Source organism: Eubalaena glacialis, chromosome 6, assembly GCF_028564815.1.
Source record: "Eubalaena glacialis isolate mEubGla1 chromosome 6, mEubGla1.1.hap2.+ XY, whole genome shotgun sequence".
Lineage (NCBI taxonomy): Eukaryota > Metazoa > Chordata > Mammalia > Artiodactyla > Balaenidae > Eubalaena > Eubalaena glacialis.
Window position 1 is genome coordinate 5,785,744 of NC_083721.1, and position 23,836 is coordinate 5,809,579.

Below are 23,836 nucleotides of genomic sequence, written 5' to 3' on the forward strand. Positions count from 1 at the left end.
AATTAGCCTAGTTAAGGCTGGACCATGAACTTCTCATGGAATATCTCACTAAGAGAACTATTCTGAGTAAAAGAGTTAGGTAACATGGTGCCTGGCAGACACGCAAAAAGTGCTCATCGAATGGCAGTTAGTGTTAATAAAATTAAAAGTGCAATTAAACTGACATGTAGCTAAACATCAAAACTCTAACTTTAAGAAAATTAATTTACTATTCAAATTTAAATATTTGAATATTAAATATTTAATTTAAATATTCAGTAGGAGTATGTGGAGGTTTCATGAGAGAAAGAAAGACAAAGATGGACACACACACTCAACACTTGGAAAGTCCTGAGCTGTCCATATGACAAAGTCCCTGTGGTTTCTGAAATCACAAACTAACTCCAGAATAAGCCCACCCTAATATTAATAAGCCCACCCCTATGTTGGCCTGCCCCCCAAACAAGCCCACTCCTTCATATATCTTGGAGTATCTCAAAAGACTTCATTTAGAAGACATGTGTAACTATTTTTATTTATTTCGTTTGTACTATTTTTGTTAACAGAAGACCATGTTTTTCTCTCTACCACTACACCAATATTCACCTACAAAAGGAGACTCAGAATTCTACAAAATAGAAAGTAATCTTTTGATGTGTTCAGATAGGTGGGTATTATTCTAGAAAAAACATAGCATCTAAATGACAGGTCGCGACAGCCTTATATCCTTGGCAGTAAACACAAAACTCAAATAGTCAGTGTCTTTGGTGAGAAAGGCACCGCCTCTTGACCCTCTCAAAGTGTGAAGATCTGTCTTCCTTGGGGGGGGTTGACTCAGGCCCCAGAGGAATGGCTTCCTTCCTTGAGAAAGTCCTTTCCCTCTCTATGAATGGCATGCATTTCCTTTCAAGGACTCTAAAAGCCAATATATCTTTTGAAAGAGCCGATGAGCTAATGAACTGCAAATGGCTGTACCAAAAGTTCAAAAATATATGTAAATCTGTACGAACAACAACAAAAAAAATTACCTTCTTTCTCTCTCCTGGAGACACAGCAGCAGAACATTATAACAAGAACAATGATCACGATCAAAAGCGATGACAATGATACTGCAAGTAGAGCTATGGCCCAGGCAGGCAATGATGTAACTGGTTTATCAATACTGTCTATAAGGTAGAAAGGAGAAAAATATATATTTTAGTGATGCTTGCCACTTTCAAGGGTATGTAATCACTGATTCTGCCACACTATAAATTAGATTATGTTTTCCAACAATGTTGTAACTATTCAATCTGCTACAGCCAGATGTCAAAGGCCAAGTTCCCTTCGGTGTGCTTAAATATTCAATGCTCTACAGTATTTTCCATTGCAGTGTTTATTGCTGCCAATAAATACCAGCCTAGTAACACAGTCCAAGCATTCTCTGGTTAACCCCTCTAAAATTCCTGAGAGGTGAATAAGCTGGGCTGGGCCACGACTCCCTGAGGTTGGAACAGTGGTTTCCATGCTCTGACATCCTTTACTTATTCAAGAAATGCTTATTGACTGGATATAAGCCCAGGAGTGGGATTGCTGAATCAAAACTCTAATTTGAAAAGATACATGCACCCTTATGTTCATAGCAGCACTATTTACAATAACCAAGACATGGAAGCAACCTAAATGTCCATCAACAGATGAATGGATAAAGAAGATGTGGTACATATACACAATGGAATATTACTCAGCCATAAAAAAGAATGAAATAATGCCATTTGCAGCAACAAGGATCGACCTAGAGATTATCATACTAAGTGAAGTAAGTCAGACAGAGAAAGACAAATGTATGATATCACTTACATGTGGAATCTAAAAAAATGATACAAATGAACTTATTTACAAAACGGAAACAGACTCACAGACTTAGAAAACAAACTTACGGTTACCAAAAGGGAAAGGGGATGGGGGAGAGATAAATTGGAGTTTGGGATTAGCAGATACAAACCATTACGTATAGAATGGATAAACAACAAGGTCCTACTGTATAGCACAGGGAACTATATATTCAATATCCTGTCATAAACGGTAATGGAAAAGAATATAAAAAAGAATATATATATGTATAACTGAATCACTGTGCTGTACCGCAGAAATTAACACAACATTGTAGATCAACTATACTTCAATAAAATAATTTTTTTTTTAAAAAGTACTTATTGAGCAGCTACTTCTGGACAAGACTGGAAGGGTGACCTTGGTTCTCATTTCCATGTCCCCACCCACGGAGAGTCAAAAGCCCAGAGGAAATCAGAGCAAACTGAGGAAGAGTCACTCCCAAAGGAACCTAGTGCAAGTCTCCACCCCAGTGCCACCCACACCTCACCTGCAATTCGCTTCTCTTCTAGTAATTGCCCCTCACATGGCTCTCTGGGAGCCACCTTCCTTAGTGTCTACTTTGCCCTCTTGTTCTATCCAGTAGTCATGGAGGTGGGAGAGAGGAAGGATCAGGTGGGGCAAGGCAAGCAGAAAAAAAAAGAAGCCGGGATATCGCTTGCTGCTTATTTTGTTCAAATCTGTACAGAGATTAACGGACATATAACTGAAACTCTCAAGTACTCTCACCTGTTTCAAGCTATGGCTCATCACCAACTTATTTTTAGGAATGGAAACAACTGTGACACTTTTGAAGTTCCTTTCATCTTATTTACATTAATGTGTCTAGTAGTACTTTAACAATGTAAAGGTTTTTTTCCCCCAGAAAGTAATTGCAATGATGATGTGTTCTACAAGTTGTTGATAGCAAAGACATTTTCCTTAAAAAGAGTTTTGACGTACACTACTTTAAATAGGGTGCTGAAATAGTGATTGTGCAAAATACATTGTACTAATTAAGCAAGCTAGAAGTACTAAGAAAATTTGTGATTATTATGTTAATTTCTGGACCAAATAAAAAAGTGCAGTCAAAAAAAAAAGGGGGAGGGAGAGCTGGGGAGAGAAGGAAAGAGAGAAGAAAAGCCATTTTGATTTTTCATAGCCATGTCCTAGCTGTAACTTTCTACTACATATCATATGGTTGTCTAAATTCAAATTTAATTTAAGTCACAGTGGCCACATTTCAAGGGCTCAGTTGCCACAGGTGTAGAACCTCACCTTCATCAGGGAGTCCTGTGGGACCAGGCCGCCTAGCCATGGGCTGTGGGAACTGCATGGGTGTCCCAGAGAGCCCTCATCCAGCATTTCACTTCTCCTACCAAACCACGTTGAAGTCAAACCACATTTACGTTGGTCAGCTTAAATGTGAATTGCTATTCAAGAAAGTCTGTCACTCAACCCTGAGTACGTGGGTAGCATCTCAGTGTAAATTTGTGCTATTTTATTAGATGCTAGTCATTAGAAAAATATTAAAACAACAGACTTTCTATGAAGGAGGATAGGGTTTGCTTTTAAATCAACGGCCTTCCCGCACTTTGGAACCAGAGATATAGCTGGAAAATGTCTCTTGGATGTTCTTACTTAGAGTTTTCCTTGAAATCATAGTTTCAAAGTTAAATCCTCAGAATAAGTTGCAGGACTGGTTAGCGATGATCACTAATGCTCTGGTGTCAACATCTGGTTGCTGATTCATGGGCGAGCAAGGATCCCACTGCAGAATAATCCACAGGCTTATCTCAAAGCAAGTGCTAAAATCCAGGGAACTCTGTGTTTAGAAGAACTATGTAATATAAAAAGATATTTGTCTTTTGCCCTTTGTGCAAGGCTTCTCTGCATTACCTACAATGGTTTTTACATTTCCTTCTTTTTTTTAACATCTCACATTCGACGCCATCTTAAATGTCTATGAAATTGACCACTATCAGGTCCATTCTTCTTACACTTCTGCTCCTATCTAAATTAGACTTAGTCCCCCAAGGACCGTGTCTTATTTTCCTTATACTCCAAGCACCTGGCACATATTGGACACCTTGAACAAATGAATTGATAGATGGATGGATAGATGGATGGATGGACAGATAAAGAGGCTGAATTTCCTTCTGACTCTACATGGAGAAATCTGTACACCAGGCAGTCAGCTGCCTCTGAGCCAGACCTAGGACTCACCTTTCTCCCATATTAAGATGTTCAGACAAGAATTACAGGACTTTAGAAAAGTCAGAACTAATGCCATCTATCTCCACATCAGTCACCGTTTTTCTGAGGTGAGCTGGGACTGATAGAGATAAGAAAAGAGTTACCCTCCAAAAAAATGAAGGGGGAAGGAACAGGATTATACCCTTCCCATGTCCCATAAATGCAGATTTAAAACAAGCCAGTCCCTAAATTGGGAGATTGGGATTAACATATACACACTCCTGTATATAAAATAAAGAACAAGAACTTACTGTATAGCACAGGGAACTATACTCAATATTTTGTAATAATCTACAAGGGAAAATAATCTGAAAAAGAATATATATACATATATATGTATATATATAACTGAATCACTTTGCTGTACAACTGAAGCTAGCACAACATGGTCAATCAACTATACTTCAATTTTTAAAAATAAAAATAAAATAAAATATAGTATATGGTCCAAACACAACAAAACAAGCCAGACCCTTCACATCCAGAGAGTAATATGGCTCATCCCCTTGCTCCACAGAAAACAGAATCCCAAGCATCTCCTGGAATGTTTATTGTGCACACGGATTCAGAGCCCACCTCCTGTGATGCTGAGTCAGGGGTCTGGAATGGTACCCCAGGTGATTCTGAGGCAGGTGGTTGGCGACCCACACTTTGAGAATCCCAAAATGCAGCCAAAATGTAAGCACCGCCCAAGCAACCTGCCACATTACAGGGCACCCCTATATTCTCCCTCTCTCTGATGTGATGATAAAATTATTAAGCCCAGAACTGCATTTAGGATATTCACAATCAGACCACTCTATGGAAGCTTCCTGACTGACAGAGACCTTTGGGCTTTGTGTCAGTGGAACCAATCAAATCTCATGGCCACTGTGTCGCTGTGCTCCCTTTGGCCTTGGGCTCACTCATCGGTAACAATTCTCACCCCACCAGGCTGTTCAGAGACTCGAGAGATGGGGGTCAAAGTGCAGAATGCTGTCAAGTCCAGCACACGTGTTCAAGATTGCCATGGTCATTTTAATTCGGTCTGATGAACTCTTTTACAAACTGAAGTTTGCAAATAATAGGAGCTTTCATAGTAAGGGAGCCAGCTGGGGCTAAACATTAAGGTCTGGCTCAAGATCCAAGAGACAGGCTTGAAATTCTTACTGGAAAAAGTCAACACACTGTTGACCTACTCAGACCCTCTCTGTCAGCGGTGTTTCCTCCCCTGCTGGAGAAAACTCTCAGCGCGCCAGCTTCTGTCATCTGGGTCTTGGCATAACAACTTTCCTCTGATCTTGCACAGAGGCAGCCAGCGATCCCCAGGGAGGGCCTGTTTAAAGGACGGGAGGCCACCTCGCTGGGGTTGGGGACAGAATCAAGAAAGAGAGCGGGTGATATTGTGCCCTGCCTGCCTCTCATGTCCCTTAATTCAACCACCAAGTTCAATGAAGTGATGCCTGCACTCACCTAAAAGCCCCAGGCTCTCACCAAAATGGCAGCCACAGGGCTCATTCTTTGCTTCCATTGGGGGTCAAATTTCCCACGGAGCTTCCTACCTAAGAAAGATTTAAACCCTCTACTCCAGGGGAGCCCACAGAAAAGAGTGGGGTGTGCACTGTGAAGAGATGTAATTTAGGATTGGAGCTACACAGAAGAACCTCCCTTACTTTAATAATAACTTTTAATTTATCATATAGCACTTACATATATGTGCACACACGCATATATATCATGGGTATTTTTGTTTAGCATGAGGTTAATTTTTAAATGAGCACCTTTACAGTGGGTTGAAAGAAAAAGAAACAATAGTCATATATTGATAAAGCAAAAATCGTGACAGTGGACAGAAAACAGAATCTTGGGATGATCTCATCCATGACCCAACCCCTTCATCATGCAGATAAGACACTCAGGATAAAGACTTGGTAAAAGGGTCAAGGGTGCTCAGAGCAGGAAAGCCCCAGGGGCTCTCACTCATGTCTTTCTATTCTGCCATGTTGGGTCTCCAATCTGGAAGAATCCTTCTGGGGAAGTTACAGCCCACGTCTTAAAGGAAACAGGGAATCTAGGTGGACACCAAGCCTTACTGAAGGGTGTGGGTGTGATGATTCAAGGTGAATGGCAGATTTGCAGGCGAGGATAGGTATACTATACCTGAGAACTCACAAATAGTGACTAAGGAAGATTATCTCCAAGGTCAACACAGCTCGCCTTCCTCCCTACGTTCCTTCACACAACTACATGCACGTGAGGGCTGCATGACTGGATTTACTGTGTGATTTTAATCTCATCTCCGAGATTGTCTTTTTCCCATCTGTGAAGACAAGGAAAATAGTATTTCCCAGATGCTCTCATAGGAATGCTCAGAGTTTTAAAAGGGCACATAGAATTTCTCAAAACCAACTAGATGACTACAAATGTCACCACCAGCATGGGCAAAGCATGCTCCTGACTACAAGGGACACAGGAGATCTCTGAATCCATAAAATAAATGATAACCATCGCTCACTCTCCTGTCTTGTGGGCTCTGGGACGGGGACTGTCCTAAGTGCTCTCGGTGTTTTAACCCACCTACTTCTCACAATAACAACTACCCTATAAGGTAGGGATTATTACTATCTCAGTTTCCCAGATGAGAAAACTGAGGCACAGAGAGGTTGTCACTTGCGTAAAGTCACACAGCGAGTAAGTAGGCAAGCTGGGGGTTGAGTCCAGGCTGTCTGGTGTCCAAGTCTGTGAATAGTAGCAACTGATGAGGCTGGGTCAGGAGGCGGGGCCTTGGAGAGTTTCCATTTCAGTAGCCCCTAATCCTGACTGCTCAGTAATTTGGGAGCTTTTTTTTAAAATGCCAATTCCCAGACTCCACACAGACCAAGTAAGTCAGAACCTCTGGGGTGGGGCCTGAGAATCAGCATACGTGTTAAAACTCCCTTGACAGGCAGCCAAAGAGAGGGAACGTCTGCCCTATGTTCCTCCCCACCTCGTTTTACGGGCAAGAAAACTGAGCCTCGAAGGCCAGTGACTTGCCCAACATCACACAGCTAGTGCCAGAGTTCCCACCAGGACGGTCACTCCCACCACTCTTCTCTGCTCGTGAAATGACCACATCCCACAAAACTCATATCATACCGGGAATCACTACAGTCTACAAGGTGCTCATGTGTCCAAAAATATGGCTTCACTTACACAGTTCACAGCCTACACACTTGTAAGTATGTAGAGAAAACAATCCAGACGGTCAGACAGAGGACTGAGGGACCTTGGCTCATGGTAGGCACGATGGGGGCCTTCACCTTCTAGCTGTACATACGTCTGTGATGCTTAAAGTCTGTATTACCTCTATAATGGAGAAAATAGATTTTTTTAAAAAAACATTAGCCTGAGACCTTTCAATATGCTTTTCTTTAAAGAATCAATGTGTGTAATACAACCTTTTGGCTTGAACTCACTAGACTTCCTAAGCTGCCAGTGTTATTCTTCTTTCAAGGACTTGAAAGGATTATTCCGGAATGAACACAAATTCCTTGCACTTTTAGGAATGAGTGGCAGGACTGATGCTTTTGTCTGATTCCTGAAGAAGCTTGAACAAGCACAGCCTCGTGCATCTTCAGCTCTTTGTAAACGTGGCTTTGCTTCTACAAGCCAGCTCTCCCAGCCAAGGCAGTAACGAGGCCTTCAGACACTAAAACCTGCATGAAACACACAACACGCAGCCAGCCACCAGCTGCTCTGGATCTTGATGAACAATTTAGAAACAAATTACCCTTCTCCAAATGAGTCCAATAAAGTCAGACTCATTGCAACACACCCCTAACGCTCTCCTCTGTGAAACTGTCGTGACTCCAGCTGCCATAGCTAAGGCCGCTCACTTCACTGGTCCCAGGCTAAGAAGAATTCAGCCGAATTAAACCCCATCACGGGGAAACCGAATGTCCCTTGCCCTTCCCCTACAAAAGAGAAGCTTTGCAGGAAAGCTAATATCCAAATCCATTTCTGTGAGGCATCATCATAGACCAGAGCTCTTCACTGCATTATTACCTTGTTAAGGTGTGTGGTTTAAACAAATTCATTCCATTTGGTGCTAATGGAACTTTTTTCAATCTTCCCTTTTAAAGCCTGGACCATACTTTGTCATATTTAAATTGCTTAAAAGCAAGCTGGGTTGGCTCCTTGGAGAGCTGGCTGATTCCAGGCTGGAACAGGGGAAAGGTGAAGAAAGTTCGGAACATCTTAGTGAGCCAAGAGGAAGGAGATATGGGGATATATGTATACATATAGCTGATTCACTTTGTTATACAGCAGAAACTAACACACCATTGTAAAGCAATTATACTCCAATAAAGATGTTAAAAAAAAAAAAAAAACTAAGAGGGACACATCGGAAGGGCAGCAGAGCCAGCCGGAAGGGATTCCCACTGGCCGAATCTGGAGGAATCTGAGCGTCGCAATGAGTAACGATGGAAATAAATCATAATGTATTGGATAAAAATGCGTCCGTATTAAAACTGTAAAATTTTTTTTAAAAAAAGGAAAGAAAGAAAAGGAAGAAAAGAAATGCCTCTTCTTTACAGAAGAATGCCAAACTAATAAATATAGAAAAATGATGGAACCAGAAAAATCACTCTTTTACAACCACTATAGAAATAAGTGATTAAGGCAACGACTTATCCATGAATGCAAATGTTATTATGTGAAAGACTGTCAAGAAACAAGATATTCACACAGTATTTGTAGATCGTATATTAATTATAAATACCAAAAAGGTACCTTTACAATGGAGAAATCTGGGGGACACCACCTTACCCAAATGATCAAACTTATTACCAATAATAGAGAAAATTGGCATCACATGCCCACATGACATTACCCATGTCTTGCCAAAAATATTTAACTGAAATCAAAGTATGTTGGGAAAATTCAGACAAATCCATATTGATGGGTATCTTGCAAAAATGGTCTGGATCCTTCAAAGATGTTTATATCGGGAAAGACAAAAAGTGGGGGTACCACTGGATGTTAAAGGAAACAGAAGAAGACCTGACAGCCAGAGGCAATGCATGGCCTTTAACTGGATACTGGTTTGGGGGGAAAAAAATCTAGAAAGGACAGTCGGGGAAATTTGAATATGGACTGAATATTGTATAATAGTATTGTATCAATGTTAAATTTCCTGACTGCCAACTACACTGGGGCTATGTAGAATGGCCGTGTTCTTATGATACACATGCTGGGGTATTTAGGGGTAAAATGTCATAAAATCTCCAGCTAAATCGCAAATGGTAAAGAAAGGAAGAAAGGGAGGAAGGAAGAAGGAAAGAAAGAAAGAAATTTTAAAAGCCATGAGGGAAGGATGGAGGAAGGAAGGAAGAAAGGAAGGAAAGAAGGGAGGGAGACAGGAAGGGAAAGAAAAGCTAAAAGAGAGAAGCAAACATGAGAAAATGTTAACATCTGTTGTATCGAAGTGAAGATACATTGGTATTCATTGTACTATTCTTGCACCAACTTTTCTAAAGGTTTTTTAATTGTCCAAAAGAATAAGAAAGCAAGCTAGGTTTGAATTCTAGCTGCATCTTCATATACAGTCTTGGTAGGAAATAAGCTAAAATCCTTTGAATTTAATAAGCTGAAATAAGTTAACCTCGACTTAAAACCAAAGAAAACGCAGATTTCTGTGTCCTTTACCCTCAAAAACACTGATATTCCCCAGAACCAGGTCAAAGCTCTGGCAGTCTGAGTCCCCATTCCTAATGGCAACAGCCAGCTGGAGCTTGTACAGCTGCTCCGTGTCGATGGGGATGCTGTTTGGTTCCCAGCAGGCCCCTGCACTCTGTCTTCTACCTGACACGTGGATTCACTCACGCTTTAATTTCTGTTGTCTGCCTGGTCTCTGGAGACGTCTGAGTTGGAGACAAGGGCCAGACATCAGGAGTGCAAGCTTGTGATGGTACTGCATTGGGGATCAATCCCTGCAGTGCAAAGCTCAGGATGACTGGTGCTAACCACAGCTTAGGCTCTAAATGGCTTTTTACAGGTTCACAGAGACATCATCTGTTATGCGGTGAATTGTCTGTCCCCAAAATTCATTTGTTAAAATACTAACTCCTAGTGCCTCAGAATGTGACCTTATTTGGAAACAGGGTTGTTGCAGATGGAATTTAGTTAAGATGAGGTCATAGGGTGGCCCCTGATCCAATATGACTGGGGTCCTTATTAAAAAAAGGAAATATGGACATGAGCCACACATACAGGGAGAACATCATGGGAAGATGAAGGCAGAGATCAGGTGATGCAGGGTCTACAAGCCAAGGGACACCAAAGATTGCCAGCCAACCACCAGAAGCTGGGGGAGAGGCTTGGAACAGATTGGTCCTCAGAAGGAACCAACACTGCCCACACCTTGACCTTGGACTCTTAGACTCCACAGCTGTGAGAGAAACCATGTCTGTTGTTTAAGTCCCCAGTCTGAGGTTACAGCAGCCCCAGGACATTCACAAACCTTCCAGGGCTGCTCACAGGGGGAGGGCAGAGTGGACGGGTGAGCAGATTCTGGAGACACACTGGCGAGGCCACCTCTGCCGTCTACTATAAACGTGGGCAAGTTCCAAACAATGTGTCTCTGTCACCTCATCTTTACATCAGGAATAATAATAGCATCTACTCATAAGAAAGTTGTGTAATTTGGTTAATATTTGAGAACTGCTTAAAACAGTGTCTTTAAAGAGTAGATATATGTACACGTATAACTGATTCACTTTGCTGTACAGCAGAAACTAACACAACATTTTAAATCAAGTATACTCCAATAAAAATTTTTTTAAAATATAAAGTGAAACACTGAGTTGGGAAAAAAAAAAACACATGCATCTTTACTTAATAAGAGCTATGTAGTACTGGTTTTTATTTTTATTATTGTTATTATTAATCTTGCTATGCCTGTAACTTTATTCCAAACTTTGGAAGATCTAAGTAGAAGTGTTTTCATAGTGGGAAGAGTTTTGGACCAAGGGAGAAGTTCCTCCTGGCTTCGGGATCCCTCTGTGCCATCAGCATAAGACCTGGAACGGAGTGTAGTCCTTCTCTGGGCCTCCCTTCCTTTCCTCTCTTGTAAAATGAAGGCATGAAACTCAGCCCCAGCCCCTGTGCTTTCTAGTTGGCCCAGGTGGCCTCCGAGGTCACGCAGGCTCAGAGGCCCCATGAAGGTGTGGTCAGAGTTTGGCGTTTGCCAAGGACCCTACAACAGATTTTCTTCAGGATTTAACTTTAAACTTATGTCATTTTGTGAAGTTAAAAAAAACACAAGAAACATAGACCTGGTACTTTGAGATACACTGTGGATTTGCTGGGTAAAAAAATGAACCCTCCTAATCCCACTAAGATTGGAAGGAATCCTTGAGAACGTGCATGACCTCCTCAGATACTGAAAGAGCTCACTTCCTTGGCCCAGGGGATGGGATCAGACAGGAACAATGAGTGAAAGCTAGAGAAAAACATTGAATTCAAGTATTTACATCTGAACTTGATGCTATTTTATAATTGTCAAGATTCTCAATGGTTTCCATATGTAAGTAGAAAAGAGAGAAGCACTTGAAGACGGAATTTTAAAAGTGAAATTACAAGGTCATGAAGCTGACACAAGTCATTTGTCTCCATTACCATCCCTACCTGAGATCAAGATCACCGTGCGATTCTCCTGGGCATCACTGATTAAGCAGCACAACATACAAAATGTAAAGCATGCAATAATAATCCACTTTGTATAAAGCAAAAGTCTTCACTTACCCAAGGGAGGCTGAACCACAGTAAGATTTACAGTTACCGACTCGTGGACGTGCAGCCCCTTCATCTCAGCCACACATGTCACAGTGCCATTGCCCTGCGGCGTCAGAGCCAGAACGCTCACTGCACTTTGAAGGTCCTCAGGCTCCAGGACGGAGTAATAGCTCGAATGGCTCACGGGAACCCCGATCTCCCAAGAAAGACGTGGGAGTGGGGTCCAGCCCAATGCGCGGCAAGTCACATTACAAGGCTTATCCTCCATGACTACTAGACTGCCTTCAGGAATGAACAACCGCCCCATAACTAAAGAAGAAAAGAAAAATGTTTGGAAGGAATGATCATGCTTCTCAGTGATAGATGTTTTTAAAATTTTCCTTCAAATCACATTGCATGAACACTATCTTCCAGAGCGCAAATTGACTGTGTCTGTATCTGGAAACCTTAACTCAGGTTTGATCTGTGTATTTAATTTATACCTGTCAGTTTCACAGAAGAAGGGGAGGTGGCTCACGAGAAAACATAGATTCCAGAGAAAATGAATAAATAAAAATCAGGATCCAAGGGAATATAAATTACATGGGAAAGAAAGGGCGGATGTGCCCACCATGGAGGGCTACACAATCTCTGCAGTGGAGTTGCAAACTTGCCCTGGGCTGCCCTAGGAGCCAAAGCAAAAAGGGAAACAAGCTTTACATTCTTTTCATTGTAAGGAGAACACATCTAAAAGTTTCATGGGAAGCAAGTCTCCCCTGGCCTTTGGTCAGTCAGATTCATTTTATTTTTGAGTCACATTTTTAAGGATAATTTCCTATGATACTGCCTTAAAATATTTTTCTAGGTACAAATTAAATAAAAATCTAATCTAATCTAATTATAGAAATAACTACCTTAAATTCTGTATCAGAATATATTACTTAGATCAATTATTTTAAAGTTTTTAGTAAAGACCTGCTTGCATATGCCAGGGTTCACACTGTAAATGACCCATCTGAAAATAGCACTTGTATTGCTAATATTACTAAAATAACCTGAGGATTGGCCCCAGTAAAAACACAGCATTAGTGAACTATATAGACAGTGAAACATTCAGATTAAAATACCTTAAAACTCCCTGCCATGTAATATAATGGAAAGAACACTGGACTAAGAATCAAAAGATCTGTTCTCGATCTTGGCTTTCCCACAAAATTGCCATCACCTTGGGTAAGTCACTGAAATGTTCAGGCTCTCTGTTTACTACCTAGTGAACAAGATGATTTAACAAGATCAGTGGTTTTCAAACATTTTGGTTTCAGTAACTTTTATACTCTTAAACACCACTGAGAACTCCAAAGACCTTTGATTTATGTGGGTTCTATCAATATTTTCCATATCTGAAATAAGAATTAAATATTTGCTTATTTTTTCCAACATTTGTTTTAAAATAACATTAATAACCTATTACCTGTTAATATGGATTAACATACTTTTATGAAAAATATCTTTATTTTTAACCCAAAATAAATTAGATGACACTGCTTTCTATTTATGCAAATCTCTTTAACATCTGGCTGGTTTCTCATATCTGCTTCTGCCTTCATTCTGTTGCGATATATTGCCTTCTTTGGAGTATATGAAGAAAATCTGACTTCACACGGATATATGGTTGGAATGTTGAGGAAGCTTTTCAGATAATCATGGATATTCTTTGATACCACTGATACACCAAAACTTGACAAGTAGTGGTTGCCTAAAGGTTAGTTACACTGTGGAAACTGAAACCGTATTAAGGAACTTTCATGCTGTTACATTAGAATCCATTGCTCTAGTTGGCACTTTGAATGGATCTTTTACCCTTGCATGATTTTGTATCATTATACATCAGTCATTTGGAAAATGCCGGTCCACTGAATTATGCAGACCTTCCCAATGTACAGTGGGAAAATCCCTGTACACTCATGACAGTGAGTGAGAAAGGCAACTAGAATCTTAGTATTACCATGGAAACAGTCATGACCACAGAGACCACCCTGAAAGAATCTAGGGGTTGCCTGGAAGTTTCCAGACTAGACTGAGCTGGATCATCTCTGAAAGCTCTTCTTACTCTGAAATGTTAATTTCCAGTTTTTCCTTTCTTGAATAATGTCTTGGAGCAAGTAAATCACCTTAGCTATCTCAAGGATTACTGTAAAAGCAGCAGTGAGAAGGGAACAGATCTGTCCCTTCAGACTACAGAATTTTGTGTTCATTCTTTTTAGTTCATTCATTGTTTCATTGATGGAGAGGTTTAAGATGACAGAAACTGGGGGTAAGTGGGTGGTATTGCTTCAGTTAGTAACAGTTGATCTTGAACTCAAGTCTTAGCTTAGTGGCATTCAAAACACAAGAGGTCTAGAGTTTGGTGTGTGATTAATTGGTGTATGGGCAAAAATACAGCAATCTGAAGCATTTCCTTTCTCAGTATTTGTGATCCACCTTTTCCCACTGGCTTTCACAAAGGTCATCCAGTGGCATGACAAGCACTTTACACAGGGTGATGGCTAGAATATTCATGTAGATTTTGGATGACTCAACATGGAGTTATGTAATTTCTCTTTCTTTTTCTTGTGGATACATGGGAAGGAAAAAAACAAACTTTAGAAAATTCACTTTCAAAATAAACTGGATGCTTCCTCTTTTTTCATGGTTCTTTTCCCTCGAAGAGACCCTGTTGCCCAGAGAACTTTTGTTTCTCTAAGAGCAAAGTGCCATTCAGCCCAGTGCAACCAGGGTAAACGGATGGAGTTGTGTCTCGATCTATGGGTTCCTTCCACGTGACCTTGGGGAAGACTTTAACTTCCCTAGATTCTTGTTCTTCCATCTGTGTTAAAACCAAAAGCTACAGTAATTACCAACATATAAAAATGCATGTTAGGGGTATTCAGACAACTTCATAGATGCATCTTGGGAAAGTCGCTATAAAACCACATGGATTTATGAATCTGATATGCCATAAGCATAGCAATAATAAGTCATGCCTTTAACCCTGTTTCCTTGATCCAGGGGTGCCCTCCTCCTCTCTTACTTCCCCATTTTGCCTGTTATCTACAGACCTTCAAGGCACATCTCGTATGGCACCTGCTCCGTGGAGTCATCCTAGAAGCCTTCACTAAGTCTCTCATCTCCCTTCCCAATTTGAACCTTACCTTGTCTCCCTCTCATTGCACCTGCCAGCATCTACATTGCACCACTGTTATTCATGCACTTGCATTATCTACTCTTCTTGTAAGATTCTTGAGGGCAGGACTGTGTCTTATTGCATTCACCTTGGGTCCCCCTTAAATGCCTAACACAATGGCATGCCCCTACTGGGAACGCAACAAATAATAACAAATGACTTTATGGGCATTGCTATGAACCAGGTGCTGTTCTAAAGGCTTTATATAGACCTACTCATTTGATCCCACAACTGCCCTATGATGAGCAAACTAGGACACAAGGTCATTAAGTAACATGTCCAAGGTCACACAGTCAGTGATAAAGCTGGAACTTGAACCTGGCAGTCAGGCTCCCACGTCTGTGCTATTTACCACTAGACCTCTCTGCCCCACCAGCTTCATTTGCAGTAACTTGAAACAGACAGGGCTTTGGAGTCTTCAAACCATCCTCAGTCATTTTTCCATCCGATCCTCATAGTAAACCTGTGATGTGGGCAGGGGAGCCTTATCCTCACTTTAAAGATAAAGAAATTGAGCCATTTCAGGAGTCACCAAGGTAGGTAACTGATGAAAACAAAACCAGAACCCATATCTTTGGTTCCTTGTCCTGTGTTCTTTCCTTTATACCACAAATTATTAGAATAATAATTTGGTCATGCAAACTAAGCCAATAATCCAGGTAGCTTCACAGAATCACTTATTTAGAGAATATCATTGTGCCCCTAATTAAACCACACAAAATTAAAGACACATAAAAGTAAAGATATAACAATTTGACTAAATTAAAAAATGCAAATAGAAATAGGTAGACATGTAACTCCACCAAACATTATCAAATTTGATTTGATAGCAATATGAATATAGACCAAATCATAGGAAATTTCTCCTAAACAAACTAATAAACAGGCATAAGAAAAAATTTCAAAGACACAATGTAGTCTGTTAAAAGAAATGCTGCCATAGAAATCAGGAACTCTAAAAGCTCCAATGCATCTACAAATAGTACATAATTACATTTTTAAGGAATGCAAAATGATTAAACTTTGATAAAGATGTTTTGAATCCTTGTATCCTTTTATTTTTTTCACTAAGTAGTATAATCTTCAACACCTGAAAATTACCTTTGATCCCACAACTGCCCTATGATGAAAATGAATAAATGATAAAAGGAAAAATAAGTTATCCATTATTATAAATTTTGTTTACTCTTTTATTTTCTCTAAAGACTTGGTAAGGCTTAGTGAACACACACCTTTGATTATAAGAACCACTGGGGGCAGGAAGAGTAATAGATTAGGGAAATTCAGCTGGAAAGAGGAAAAAGTTAAAGCATGATTCAAAGTTGATAAATGATGTCAGGCAAAGAAATAGTCAAGTATATGAAAAACTAGAAAAAGGGCAATGATGGTCAACTCTCTCTCTCTCTAAATCAAAGACAAGTGACTGCAACTGGCCCCAGAATTCTGGGATGTACTACCAGAAAAGTTATTAGTACTGAAATTGGTCAGATGAAAAAGTGATAAAAGCTGTCTTTAATAGTCTTAATCGAAAAAGGAAAGGAAAGGGAAAGGAAGGAAAAGGAAGAGGAAAGGGAGAGAAGCAGAAAGAAAGAAAGTAGAAAGACAGTCAGTGAGGATGGGAGGAGAGAAATAAACACATAAAAACAACAAACACTAGTCAGTTCAGAATAGTTCTAAGCATAATACCAACTGAAGGCGAGTCCACATATGAAAGAAGGAAGGAAGGCCAGGAAGAATGGAGAGGGGGAGGGAGCGTGGTGATAAGTAACAAAATATCCGTCAGTTCAGAATAATTCTAAGCATAGCACCAACCGAAGGTCGACCCTATATGTCCCCATATATGACATGAACTTCAGAAAGTCCCTTCCAGCCCCCTGACATTTAACCCAGTGAACTCCAAATGCTCCCATTGGAGTCACCTGCATACACACCTTGGACAGAAAGAAAGGCGGATCCATCCCGGTCACTGTTCTGGAGGCTGCATTTGATTTGCCCTGTATCATTGAGTTGTACGTCGTGGATTATCATCTCAGAGATGAAGTTACCGCCCTCTTCATAACTCGCGGAGGTGAAGCGGTCGTTGGTGATGATGGGCTCCGTGGGCGTGATGCTCAGAACCACCGTGCCTTTCAGAGCCCACATGATGAGCTTCCAGCCCTGCGAGATGGTGCAGTTGAAGCGAGCCTCCGAGCCCTTCAGCGCCGTGACGTTCTTGGGACCCTCTATGATTTCATTGCCGGATCCACAAGCTAAAAGACAACCAATTTTTCAAGGTGGTGAGGGGATGACTACAGAAGTCAACTGTGCAATGTAGCACTTCTGTGTACCAGCTGTGACCACTGGGTGACCGTCCCATGGCTCAGATTCCATGTCCTACTGGTCTCAATACCAGGTCTCCCAGTAGCTCAGGAGCTTCCAGTGGACAGGAAGCCACGCCCATGCCCTGCTTTCCATGGCTGTCCCCCCACTCCACAGTCCACGGAACTCCCAGTGGGGTTGGGACTGGAGGGAGAAATGTCCCTCCTCCACCTCCTGCGGGATGTTACCTTAAGTATCTGACCCCAGCCTGTCCAGAGAGCCACCACTAGCCTAGCTCCGCGACTTCAGGCAAGTTTTTCAGCCTCACCATGAAGTGAGAATTTTCCTCCCCGTGAAGTGGGAAGGACATGTGATTTCCACCTCAGAGGAGAGCCCAAGGCTCAAAGGGGGAAGTGGAAAGAAGCTTCTCTTTGCATAGAGGGTGGAGACCCCAGCTTGCCGTGATCATGGTTCACCGCACGCCCCCCTGCACCCTTAGGACGGAACTGTCACTAATGCCACACCCCTCTTCCTAAGGACGAGAAGAGATACGTGGGGGAGACACAGAGAGGGAAAACACATAGGAGGACGTAGGAGAGTGGGATCCCTCAAGGAGAACTCTGTGGGGATGTAAAGGATGCAGAAGAGTGGGATCCCTCAATGACAACACTGGGGGGATGCATTTGGCAGCCTCGTAGAGAGTCTTAGAGCATCTAGTGTTGTGTTTAAAACTCCAGCGGGTGGGCAGGTAGTTCTAGAGCATAATACTGTGAGCTCCAGAGTCCTGCCTCACTGGGCATGTTGTCACACTTCTCCTTGACCACTCCCCTCACTGCAAAACAGGGACACTAGTACTGAAACACAGTAGAATGCTATGGGGCCTTCCCAGGGATAGACCCTCCCCTCCCTTATCCCCCCTGCCTCTTGTTTGTAGAAAAACTTTAACCTCTTAGACCTTCCCTGAGTTCCAAATAGCAAATTTAACCAGAGAAGTGTGAAAACGCAGAAAAAAAGGAAAACAGTCAAACAAGACAAAATAATAATAGTTTAGCCATAAAACAAAGTCAAGGACACTTAGCTCCTCCTCCAGGGCTATAGATAATATCCTGAGCCATATTCTTGAGCTGTTTTGCAGATACTGAAACCCTCACCAGGTGAAAGAAGTTAAGTGCATGCTGACCACAAGCACATAGACTCCAGACCAGTTGGAACCAGAAGGCTGATGATGTTAACTCCTGAAATACTACCTTGTTATCTCTCCACTAACCAACCAGAAGAATGTCCATGAGCTGTTCATGAACCCCATGACCCCCTCCCTCACACTGCCTTTTAAAGCCCTTCCCTGAAAGCTATCAGGGAGTCTGGGTCTTTTGAGCATTAGCTGCCTGTTTTCCTTGTTTGGTGCTTGGAATAAACGCTGTACCTTCCTTCACCACGACCTCACGTCAGTAGACTGGCTTGGCTGCGTGTTGCGCAAGTGGACCCAAGGTTGGTTAAAAGTACCACAGCAACTAGTTTTAAGAACCAAATGAGACGATCCACATAAAGCCCTTAACATGACTCTCAAGCACTCAGTAAGCAGTCACTACTATGTGACTTACAAGACAAACCAAGAAAATCATAGAGGAAAGTAAAATGTTTCCTTCAGACTTCTCACAACATTCTACCTTTTGCTCACCAGATGCACTCTGACACTGGTTTTAACTGGAATGACAACTCCTAACTGGCCTTCCCCATGGAGGGCATCAAGACCTCTCCAGCTCATGGGAACTCAGTCAGAAACACTCAAGATGGAGTGTGTTCTGATCCTGAAGAACTCAAGAAATCTTTTGGCCATTTAGGACTGATTTTCTTATCACCCCAGAAGAGCGAATTGGTGGTCAGATTTTTCCTAGGCTTTCCCATGTTTGTAATAATAATTCAAAGTAGAACTTACAGAGCAATTGATAATCTCCAAGATTTCTCATCTGTTACCTCTTACATTTTAATGCTGAGGAAATCAAGACCAGCAACGTCTCAGGACTTGTGATCACAGTGGTGGGTCTGAGACACAAACTCAGCCCTTCCCACTCTGAATTTTCCCTCTTTCCCACACTTTGCCCTCTGATCTCACTCAGAGTTTATAGTAAAAAGACCCCCCAACAGCCCACACTCTTGGTTTCTTCTCAGCCACGCCTGTAGTCTTACCATCAGTAAGACTACATGTTCCAGGGACTTCCCTGGTGGTCCAGTGGTTAAGACTTCACTTTCCAATGCAGGGGGTACAGGTTCGATCCCTGGTCGGGAGCTAAGATCCCACATGCCTCACGGACAAAAAAAACAAAACATAAAACAGAAGCAATATTGTAACAAATTCAATAAAGACTTTAAAAATGGTCCACATCAAAAAAATCTTAAAAAAAAAAAGACTACATGTTTCTATCACCTTCCAGAGCTATATGAACCCTGCGGGTCCACCAGGCAACCCCCATCCACACTGGGTGCCCCCAAATAACTGCAGCCCCTCTTTCCTTCCAATCTTATAAGGTCAAGTTGTAAGGCAGGTTCTAAAAGAGTCTAATTACCACCTGAAAGATTTCTGGGAAGGAACCTCCCCACCAGACACGCATTAACACATTGACACTCACCTGAGTACCCAGAATGCACTTCAGGGATGATGCCCATGGCAGGGCCAGGTCAATGGGATAGAATGGGGTGTACAGGCAGCGTCCCTGAGGCCCGCAAGACTGGGTCAACTAGGAGATCCCAGGCTCCAAAGAGGCAGAACTGAGGGAAGGTCAGAATTAACTAGGACTAATCCGGTTTGGGGGTAAACATGATCACTATTCTTTGTTTTGCCTCTGGGCATGATAGAAAGAGAGAGAAAGTATGACCCTAAATAACCCCTCAAATTGGGTATTCTCTCTTACCCTTGGGCACATCTTTCTAATCCAAGGATCCCTCTGATCTGAGATTTTAAAAAAACGGGAAAAAGCCTGAAGAAGGGAAGTCAGAAATGATTCCCCAGGGAAGCCACAGCCTCTGTGCCAACTTGGCTCTTTCCACAAGCCCTGAATTGCATCTTAAAAAAAAGCTCAAAGGAAAGAAACAGCCAAATCTACACCCCGAGGAAAAAAAAGACGAGACGTGTCCTCATACTCCACACTGTGATAACAACATCTTTCCCAACTCGGACTCGGGTCCATGGGAGTAGGTTGAACATAGCCCACGGGTCTGGGTGCTGGGAGCGCAGGGGCGGTGAGACCCGGGCTTGCCCGGCCAGCTGCTCCGTCCAGGCCACTCCAACAGGATAAGCAAAGCATCTGAAACCCTGGTTCTATCACTTCCCGGTGCCGGGTAGGTTATTCACTCCAAAACGCTGTTCACTCCAAGCCAGTCTTTAAATTCCCTGCCGACTGCACATGGGAGCAAGAATGCACCAGGTACAGACCTTACTGTGCAGCTCGGAGGTGGGAGTTTGGGAGGGACCTGGACCAAATGGAAACTCTTTCACTTTGAACTTGGCCTTTAAATTAAACAGGCGGCATCAAATCCTAATCACTAAACTCCCCTGACATCGTTGCCTGCGATCCTTGCTACCACCATGAGTAAACTCCACTCCAGCTCTGCCTTGTGACTCAGAAGCTCTATTTCTGGTAACGTGAGGCCCTGGAATCTCACTGCTCCCTCACCTGCATCCTATCAGCTGTGGTGTGTGTAACTTGCCCCACACAGGACAAATATGAGAAAATTGTAAATAAGACCTTTCATCAAACAGTCCGCTTTCCCCTTTGCTCTCCCTTTCACTTTGTAGAGCAAAGGGCCAAACCAGGGGCAGAGCCATGGGAACGATCAATGTCCCCGCACCCACCTTGGCCACCAGCTATGGTGATCACCCAACACCGGGTCCTCCCTTGCAGGAGTTGATCCACTTGCAAGATGCTCATTCATGCCAACACCCTCCAATTCTAAATCCAGGGCTTCAGCTCCGCTCCCCCTTACTTTCCTCCTGCCTTGCAAATCCTGCTCCACCAGGCCTCTCCGTGTAAATGACTGGCTGCCACCCAGGACTGAGAAGCTGCTCTTCTACTCATTGTGCCCGAACAGCTGCAGAACTGAAATCACTCACACCGTAGCATGTGGGCCAGCTGCCTGGCCCCTCCCAGTCCTCTGAAGATAGATCCTAAACATAAGTACCATTCTTCTGCAACTGCTTCTTAGCTCCTTGGAGTAGCAGCCGGGTGTCTCCTTTGCGTGTGGGGCACAGAGGGTCTGCACCAACTAACCCCTCTACTCTTCCACTTACCTCTTCTCCAGCTTCCCTCCTGCACCTGTAGACCCCTCACCTGCTCCCATCTCTTACTTAACATTGGAAATGAACAGACAAGCAGACAATTAAAAGCAGAAGGGAGAAAGGGAAATAAAGCAGAGGGCAATAGAAGGGAAGTGCCCAGGTAAGACAGCTCCGATGGAGAAAATGGGAGTCAAAACACATCGGGGGCTGGGAGCATCAGAAGGAAACTGGCAAGTGAGGGAGGGGGTCCCAAGATGTATCAGAGCTGCCCCCCATGTCCCGCTGACCATAGCAGGAGGTGCCATCATCACCGCTGTGCCACCGCCATCACCCAAGACTGCTTTCCATGTGGCAGCCAGACGGGTCTTCTCAACATGCATATGTGACCAGGTACCCTTTCCAACCTCCCACCACCACACCCCAGACTTTGTTTAAAATATTTCCATCCTTTAGGATACAGACCAGATCACCCTTAACACTATCATATCTTAAGACCCTTCTTAGTCTCATATCAACGTCTTCTCCAACTTCATTTTGCCCCAAACTCCACCCTCTGCCCACCAGACCATCTTCAATTTATACAACTCACCAACTCTTTCTGGCCCCAGGGCCTTTGCAGAGGCAGTGACTGCCTGAAGAACTAGTCTCGCTTACTCCTCAGCTCCCAGCCAAGTCGTCTCTTCCTCAAGAAGCCTTCCCAGACCACCCTGTACAGGTCAAATGATCCATAAAAGGCTTTCGAATCAGTGAAGCAATTGTCATGGTGGTGATTTTGTATTGATTTTTCTATCAATTGATGTCTAAGCTCTTTGTTAGCAGAGACTGTGCCTGGTTTTGCTCATCCCAGTGCCTGCACCTAAATGGCACGTAAGAGGCTCCCAGTGAATATTCACCGAGTGAACAAATAACCCATCACGCTAGGAGAAAGGTGGACAGGCGAGGGCTGGCAGGAGTCCTTTGGGGACACGTGGAGGTTGTCCTCAGCTATTCAAAGCCATTGGAGGTGTCTCTACCCGACACTTTCCAAGATGAAGCATCCTAGGAGTTCAGGCTTTTGCAATGGACCCCATCCCCTAGGGGGCTCTAGGATTACCCATAATCCTCTCCCCTCCTGGAATAGCTATCTCCAGACCTCAACCCAAGCCATCCCTGCCTTCAAAACAGTACTTCAGGAAAAATAGCTCAGAAAAATTGTAGACGCAGAGTTCATCAGTTTCCCGCTAAGCCACCGGAAGAGACTTTTGCCACCGTGGCTGAGATAGCCACGTTGGCGCCATATCCCTAAAATGTGTGCTGAGCCTGGTTTGTTAACCCCATGAGTCCCTACACAAGCAGGGAAAATGTTTTCCTCTCCACCCTACAAACAAACGCATATCAAGCACCTACTAAATGCTTAGCACCACGTACTACAAGGCATGGGCTTCCAAACATCTTTGCCCCTAAATACACGTTAACACCCACCACAGCCTGGTTCCCTTGGCTTAATGTGTAAACACACCCCAAACCAAAATTTGTAAAACAGTCCTGACTGCACATCACACACTCTGATCATTCCTATACTATTTTATTCTGTTTTATTTTTTCAAGCTGTCGTGGACGGAGTTAAAAAAAAGAAAAAAAAAAACTATTACCTAGCCATCTGAAACAGAGTTTATAGGTGTGTAAAGTATAAAGCAAGCAAAACTTACCTACGCAACTAAAAGTCAGAACAATGGTCACTTTTGGGGAGGGGGAGGGGCTGAAGGAAGCATTTGTGAAGCGTTCTTGGGCCCATCGTTGATACACAAAGGTGCTCAGTTTGTAAAATTTCATCAAGCTGTACCTTTATGACTTGTGCACTTTTCTGTATGTATATTATTCTTCAATACAGCGCCTTAAAATCCCTGCAGTAGGGGGCTTCCCTGGTGGCGCAGTGGTTGAGAATCTGCCTGCCAATGCAGGGGACACGGCTTCGAGCCCTGGTCTGGGAAGATCCCACAGGACGCGGAGCAACTGGGCCCGTGAGCCACAACTACTGAGCCTGCGCATCTGGAGCCTGTGCTCCGCAACAAGAGAGGCCCGCGCACCGCGATGGAGTGGCCCCCGCTTGCCGCAACTAGAGAAAGCCTTCGCACAGAAACGAAGACCCAACACAGCCAAAAATTAATTAATTAATTAAAAAAAAAAAAACGCAAATGAGTTAAAAAAAAAATCTGTCACAAGTAAAATTAAAAGAAAAAAAT

The 23,836-nt window shown here is 42.8% G+C and overlaps 1 protein-coding gene across 5 annotated transcripts in view; it reads right to left on the reverse strand.

Moving 5' to 3' along the window:
• IGSF5 (immunoglobulin superfamily member 5) overlaps positions 1-23,836 on the reverse strand; it is a 42,864-nt gene that overhangs the window by 14,603 nt on the left and 4,425 nt on the right. For 3 of the 5 annotated variants that reach the window (XM_061193897.1, XM_061193900.1, XM_061193899.1), the window contains exons 3-5: positions 16,975-17,292; positions 11,851-12,150; positions 1,008-1,145 (exon numbers count right to left, since the gene is read on the reverse strand). In XM_061193897.1, coding sequence (XP_061049880.1) covers positions 1,008-1,145; positions 11,851-12,150; positions 16,975-17,292 — 756 coding nt within the window. The remainder of the gene's footprint in view (positions 1-1,007; positions 1,146-11,850; positions 12,151-16,974; positions 17,293-23,836) is intronic. The other 2 variants (XM_061193901.1, XM_061193898.1) reach the window with 2 other exon arrangements.